Source organism: Meleagris gallopavo, assembly GCF_000146605.3.
Source record: "Meleagris gallopavo isolate NT-WF06-2002-E0010 breed Aviagen turkey brand Nicholas breeding stock chromosome 9 unlocalized genomic scaffold, Turkey_5.1 Chr9_random_7180001957234, whole genome shotgun sequence".
NCBI lineage: Eukaryota > Metazoa > Chordata > Aves > Galliformes > Phasianidae > Meleagris > Meleagris gallopavo.
The window spans coordinates 1-7085 of record NW_011097841.1 but is presented as its reverse complement, the minus strand read 5'-3'; the positions used below and the strand labels follow the sequence as shown (position 1 = coordinate 7085).

The window sequence follows — 7085 nt, the reverse complement described above, 5'->3', positions numbered from 1 at the left end:
AATAATATATATATATATATATATATATATATATATATATATATATATATATATATATATATATATATATATTAAAAGCATGAGTTCTGTTTGCATGAACACCTGACATGCAGCCTTTTTTCCTGGTGTGGGATATATTTACAGTGGTATGACAGAAAAACTTGTGCCCCCTTGGACTTCTGGCACAGGGTGTTTTGGTGCTGTTAATGCAGCACTGAATTCAGTGCTCTGCACGTCAGTGTAGTGTCACTGCAGTTAAGGACAGGTGGCTTACTTGTGCCAGAGCTGGATGTGATGCTGTGTGTAGGAGATACTGCAGTGATGCTCAGTGGTTCGGCAGCTTGCACGTCAAAGTTTAAACATCGGTCGGTGGCTGTAGTTGCAGAGGCTGGGTATGCTTTCGTAGCAGTGTGCAATCATATGATAATGTGTTTTCTTATTGTTGTTGTTAGATACAGTCGATGCTAAGGGAAGTAGCACTGGACAACATACTCCATTTGAATCTGTGGATCCATCAGATCTGGATTGCTCCCTGTGTATGAGGTATCCATTATTTCCTCGTGGATGTCTTGAGCTTGTAGAAAACCCCTTCCTTTTTACAATCTAGGTATCTTCTAGCTCAGCTGGTGTGTAATTTTCCCACTGACCTGAAACCAGTTTTTATTAGAATTATTTTCCCATTAATGTATTTCTCAACCTTTGGTTCTGAACACCGTGGTGAAAGGTTGGGCTGCCCCAGGTTGGTGATGGGAAGAAGGACGTGAGGTCACAGTGAGAGCTGAGCACGTTAATGGAGCTGTCACGTTTCCTCTTCCCATCAGTTATATGCACCCACCCACTGGTGCAGTGCACACAGCCACAGGTTTCTCCTTTGGAATTTATAGAGCTGTGTATGATATCATAGTGCATGAAATAGCTAATGAATATTATGAGCACACCAAGTTTGCATATAAAATAGTGTTCTTGCTGTTACAACAGGTGGGTCTTAGGAGGATGTTTTTCCTGTGTTGCTCAAGGGATGTGCTGAATTCCTTTGTTACTGAGTCTGGCGATCTCTTCCTTCAGTTAAATAACAGATCTAGCCTTAAGGACAGCAATGACTTTATTTAAAAACAAATCTCTTGAGTTGTCATCTATTATACTGATGGCTTTGTTTTATATATAAAAAGAAAAGTAAAAATAGGGGTTTGTTAGAAATTTCTTGAAGAAAATAAAGAAGATGTTTTACAGTGGTCCTGATTTTATCCATACAATATGTTTTGGTTCATCTTGCACCACATTACTTGAATAGCAAGTGGCTTTGTGGATTTTTTCTGAAGGGCTGTGACTGGGCAAATGTGGCTCTGCTGTGCTTTGCTGTATGCTGGTGGAGGGGATTGCGTCCTTTTATTTGAAACGCTAACATCTTTGAGGGAAAAGTCTGCAAAGGCTTGCTTCTGCCTGGGATAAATCAGATGTGCCTCTCTCCCTCCATCTGCCTGCAGCTGAAACGTGCTCCAGAAGTGTACACAGCTGTCAAAACACTGGTACTGCTAAGAGCAGAACTTTCTTCTTGCAGAAAGCCACACAATGGGTCTGAGCTGCTTTTAATGACTGCATGTTTAGAATCATGTCCACAAAATGCTTTTCAGATGCTTTTAATGAATTTAATTAGCCCTACTTTCTCATCCCCTGTTAAATCAGAAACAGGCAGACTACCATGCATCCTAAAGGCATTGAGCTTGAGGACTGCTGGGTCTGTGGCCGTCGGTGCACTCAGGACCTGATGTCTGCAGGGCGGCAGCTGCGTAGCACTGTAACAGCGAGGGCAGTCTGTCACTAGATTTTCATCATGCTATTAATGCAGATAGGTCGTAATTATTTCCTGCCACGTTCTTCAAGGGTATTTTCCGGATTTGGATCCGGAGACGCTTTGTACTGATTACCCAGTAACCCAGTGACCTGCTCACAGGGAGCTGCTATTAGCCTACTTGTCTGGCGAAGCGGCCCAAACGTTATCGATCCGCATCAGCTCCAGCAGCAAGCAGAGAATAAGCAATGCTTGAAGCAATACAGGGAGAAGGGAGGAAGCAGAGCTCATAGAAACGGATACTCATTTCCTGCTGTTCAGCAGGAAGCTGCCGTGGCTGCAGTGCAGGCAGAGCAGGATCACTCATCTCAACTGGACTTTCTTGTCTTCAGATCCAGTAACAGCTGGATAGTACATTTTTATATGTATTTTAATAATTACATTTACAAACCAACGCTCCCTGAAACAACGCAGAGTCTGACATTTGCTGTAGTTCAAACAATAGCATAGTGCAGTGAGGTTTCTGCTCACAAAGCAGCTAATGAGGATTTTCAACCATACAGTCCCATTGCAGAAATAGGTGTGGCTTTTTGGATGCCTCTTTGTGTTCTGTTGTTTTAAATGTCAATATTTACAGTTACTAATGACATTTAATAAGGTGGCTGTGGCAGTTTTGTAAGGAGTCAGTTAGTGTATAAGTAGTCATCTTGTTAAAGGTACTGATAAATATGGGCTTATAACGTCCATGTGTATAATGGAACTTGATTTGCTGCTTTCTTAAGCTTGATAAATTAGGAGAGGATTACTAACTGAGACCCTAAAGTGCTTAGACAGTATGCTGTGGAATATATGCCAAACAGTTTCCTTTCTAGTTTGGAATGTTTTGTATTTAAAAAGAAAAAAGAACTTAAATTATTTACATTACTTACTGTCAAGGAAACCTCACTTTGCAATATCACATAATTGTAATAAGCCAAAAATCTGTATCTAGAAATAAGTGTCACAGAGGTACCTGGGATGAGCAGGTTATACCCTGAGCTATTTTAAAATCTTGGCCTTATGGATTGAAATATTTTCCTAGCTGAAACATGAACTTAATATAATCGCTTTTCCAGACAAGCGGGTTGAAGGTTAAAAACAATCTATTCCAACAGAACTGCTTTCCCAGTCCAGGTTAGAGTTGGTAATAATCCATGTTTTTTGTAGTCAGTTATCTGGCCTATTACTGCAAAATGACTATTTTGTGCTTTGCTCTGCACATCCAAGTACCCACATGAGTTCCGTGCTACTGGTTGTGTAAGTGTTGCTCAATTTCATTAGGAAAAAGTTGGATGATCTGGCTTCGTTTTCTGTTCATCACCAGTTTTGAATAAAATGAAGCCTAGACCTGAAGCTGCAGACATTACATGCACTGCGATCTGAGCTCAGAGGCTGCCTTTCACATTAGACAGCAATAACAAACAGCGTAAGCTGAATAAAGACAAGAGTTGGACGAAGAAATGAAAAACAAGGAACAGCTTTATCTCTGGAGCAGTCAGTAGCTAAATCAGTGGATAAATGCAGCTTTTTTTTTTTTGGTAGTTTTTTTCTATTACTTTGGTACACGATATTGTTGTCTTCTTGTTTTTGGATTTCCCAATCCAGGCTCTTCTATGAACCTGTCACCACGCCTTGTGGACACACCTTCTGTCTCAAATGTCTTGAGAGATGCTTGGATCACAACCCCAAATGTCCCCTGTGCAAAGAAGGGCTCTCAGAGGTAATGAAGCTCAGATGCTCTCAGCAAACATTCAAGAGCACAGAATTAAGATCAAGTAGCACCTTTAGAAACCCTCCAAACTCAAATTAAGCTTTGTGTAACTTAAGAAAAAAGGTGGTTTCAGATGTCTTTGTGATTCCTGTGACTCACAGAGCTTGGATGGTCTCATCTGGTCAGACCTTTCCTGTATTTGGGAAGTCTGAGAAGGGAGGGCAGACTGTCTACAGGTTATCTGAGACAATGCCCCCAGCATCAGGAATAGTTCATTAACAACTTCAGTGGTGGTGCAAGCTTAGAAAATGGTTTTCATGTGCTGTGGTTTCATAGACATAAGAAAATGGAGCTAACAGATGAATGCTGTGTGTGTACTTTGAAATGCTAGGCACTATCTGTAACTGCCTGTGGTTTTTGTTTGCTTCTTGCTGCAGTGCTTGGCTATGAGGAAATACTGCAAAACAGTACTAATGGAGGAGTTAATAGCTAGATATCTTCCAGAGGAACTCACTGAAAGAAGAAAGATTTATGAAGAGGAAATAGCAGAGCTTTCCAAGTATGTAATCCATTTCCTTAAAATCCTCTTCTGATATGACTGCTGTTAGCTAACAAATGGCTCCTGCTGCTGCAGGACACACACAGACCACAGGATGGCTTGGGTTGGAAGGGAGCTGACAGGATCCAGATCCCACCCCTGCCCTGTGGGCTGGTTGCCACTCAATAGATGCTGACACCAGAGCTTCATCTTTGGTATCAGTGATTTAAAGAGAATGGGGTCCTGGTGAAATCATCTGGTTTTTATGCTTACTCAGTGCACACTGTGTTAAAGAACAAACAGGAGAAGAAATCTGGGATGTTGCTTTTTAGACAAGCTGTAAATGTAATGTGTTTGCTCTTTGTAGCCCTTGGAGCAAGGCAATGGGTGGAAGTAGTCTCACAGGCTGGGGGCAGGAAATTACTGAGTAGGGAAAATTCTAAAGAATGTTCTTGCATGAAATGCATGTATTTTATACCTTGTCAGTATTTTGGTAAAATGTCATCTGGCTTGTGTTTTCTTACAGCCTCAATAAGAATGTTCCTATATTTGTCTGCACAATGGCTTATCCTACAGTCCCGTGTCCTTTGCACATCTTTGAGCCCTGTTATCGCCTGATGATTCGAAGGTGCATGGAGACTGGCACCAAGCAATTTGGGATGTGCATTAGTGACCCTGTGAAGGGGTGAGTGAGCAGCACGTTTGGACCATCTGGTCTACCCCACTTAATCTGGAGCAAGGCTTTTTGGAGAGAGGTGCAGATGGGGCTTGTGCTATGGTCATTTCTCTAGTTCTCCAGTAGAGAAAGTTTCTCTACCAGTTAAAGACATGGAGAAGGCTGAAGTTGCTCTTCTGAGCAGTTGGATTCTGCCTAATGCAGCTGCCTGTTATTCTTGAAGCATATGGAGCTTGTGGGTTCTTGCACAAAGTTGAGCCTCAGACCTCTTAAAATACATGGAAAGGAAGTGTTTTTTCCACTGTTTTGAAATCTGTGTAATGCTTTGTCACAAACCATCAAGTTTAAACAGCAGTAAAGTACTCTTAAAATAGGAAAATAGTTAAACTATTGTGATGCACTTCTGTCTTTGCTGTTCTGAGCATGTTGGATGCTACAGAGGTAGAATGGTATCTTCCTAAGAGCTAGCTGAGCATTTGCATCGTGCCATTTACAGGCAGTGTTGGGAGCTAGGACCTTTATGTCTATGTTTAGCTTTCTTCACTTTTTTAGTGAGTGTACCCACAAGGTATATATGCCATTAAAAAAAAAAAGTATGACGTGCTCAAAATCCCTACCTATGAAGTAACATCTGTTGAGAATGTAGGGAAGCTTTTTATTTATAACTTTTATAGTCGTTCTGTGGTTCTAACATTGTGAATTGCACTTGTTCTAAACAAAATGTCTGAACTTGCTGAAGTTATGGAAAAAGTGTGTTTCCAAGCTGTATAACTTTCATAAGTAGTGATCTGTATTCCAAAGCATGTAGTTAATGCTAATCAGATCTGACAGCCTGAATATTCCTGATAGTTTTGAAAACAATCGTTGAATAATTTGAGCTACTGCAGATCAGTAGTATGAACAATAGAAATGAGCTGACAGCAGTAAATACCTTTGTGGTAGGCAGTGGCTGTATGGCAGTTCTTTGGAGCTAAGGGTGGAGAGAGTAAGACTTGTTTACTTGCTTTTGTTCTGATTTAAATAGGTTTGCAGATTATGGCTGCATTCTGGAGATAAGAAATGTTGAATTCTTTGCTGATGGTCGCTCTGTTGTAGACAGCATTGGCAAGAGGAGATTTAAGGTGATACAGCACAGCCAGCGTGATGGCTACAACACAGCAGATATTGAGTACATCGAGGATCAAAAGGTGAATGCAGAAATATTTAAACTGTATGACATTTGAAATTCTAAGCCCATGTATTTGGTGAACTTCTTTTGTGGAACAGTTTCTAGCAAACCAGTCTGTGGTATTCCCTAACTTGTCATGGTTCAAGTTGGGAGATGTCATAGAGAAGGTCTGTAATAGAGAAGGTGCTAAATGAACTTTAGCTGTTTTCATAATCTTTTGTTCTGTGTTGCATAATGTTTATGAAAAAAATGTTTCACATAACATTCCAGAGGTGTTTGTCCTGCAAATGTGTGCCTTTGCTTTGGAACATGAGATAAAAAGGGAAGTAATGAATAAATAAGTTTGTTTTTAGGGAAGAAAAGGAAAAGCTAGCATTCCTGATTTGTTTTAGAACTCCCTTGGTATTTTTTGCTCTTTTTCTTTGTCCCTCCCCGCCCCAGAAAGCCCTCAAAACGAACATTGTGCCCTCCCCAACAGGCAGATGACAGTAACAGTAACCTCCTCCCATCTCATTTCAGGTGCAAGGACAAGACTATGCTGCGCTGCTTGTTCTCCATGATTCTGTCTACGATCAGGCATATATGTGGTTTAATTCACTCAAGCAAGCACTGAAGAGTAGAATTCTCAGTCACTTTGGTCCAATGCCAGCCAAGGATCCTGACCCACAGGTATCCAGAATCAGTGGTTTATGTAACTTCAGAGACACAGGTAGCAAGGATAGCTGATAACTGGGAAGCATCGTCTTCTGTGAGGAGAAATAAGAATGTTCATCACTTATCCTGCATAAGCAAAGTATCTGGGTTATGTTGCCATGCACCAGTAGCAGCACTGTTGTGAACAGAAAGCTCATACGTAATGTTGGTAACTTCCTGAGAATACTTAACCCACACAATGAATCCCGGGAGATGTAAATGCCTTTTTGCCTACTCTGCTTCCCCAATTAAATGAGTAAGAGAAAATAGGGAAGGAAACTCATTACTCTGGCTCAAGGACTGCAAATTACAGGGATCCTGAAAGAACAAAATGTAACAACAGAAATTAAATATGAAACAAGTATAAAGTACAAAGAAGGGACCTAGGTATCCCGAAGAACTGGATCCAGTAATGAATTAGGGAAAAAAATGTAGAAAGCCCAACCTACAGACTTCTTGCTTTTTTTTAAA

The 7085-nt window shown here is 40.7% G+C and overlaps 1 protein-coding gene across 1 annotated transcript; it reads left to right on the top strand.

Moving 5' to 3' along the window:
• The first annotated feature begins 431 nt into the window (after positions 1–431).
• Positions 432–7085, top strand: LOC100545944 (LON peptidase N-terminal domain and RING finger protein 3). Its single transcript, XM_010726383.3, has 6 exons — positions 432–543; positions 3434–3548; positions 3977–4098; positions 4604–4762; positions 5778–5940; positions 6441–7085. The coding sequence occupies exons 1-6, from the start codon at positions 539–541 to the stop codon at positions 6645–6647; spliced, it is 771 nt and encodes a 256-aa protein (XP_010724685.2). The 5' UTR covers positions 432–538; the 3' UTR covers positions 6648–7085.

Excerpts from the sequence above, each read along its gene's own strand:
- LOC100545944 (XM_010726383.3), top strand. Across the intron at positions 4,099-4,603 it reads GAAATAGCAGAGCTTTCCAA|CCTCAATAAGAATGTTCCTA; the intron begins GTATGTAATCCA and ends GTTTTCTTACAG. Across the intron at positions 5,941-6,440 it reads AGTACATCGAGGATCAAAAG|GTGCAAGGACAAGACTATGC; the intron begins GTGAATGCAGAA and ends ATCTCATTTCAG.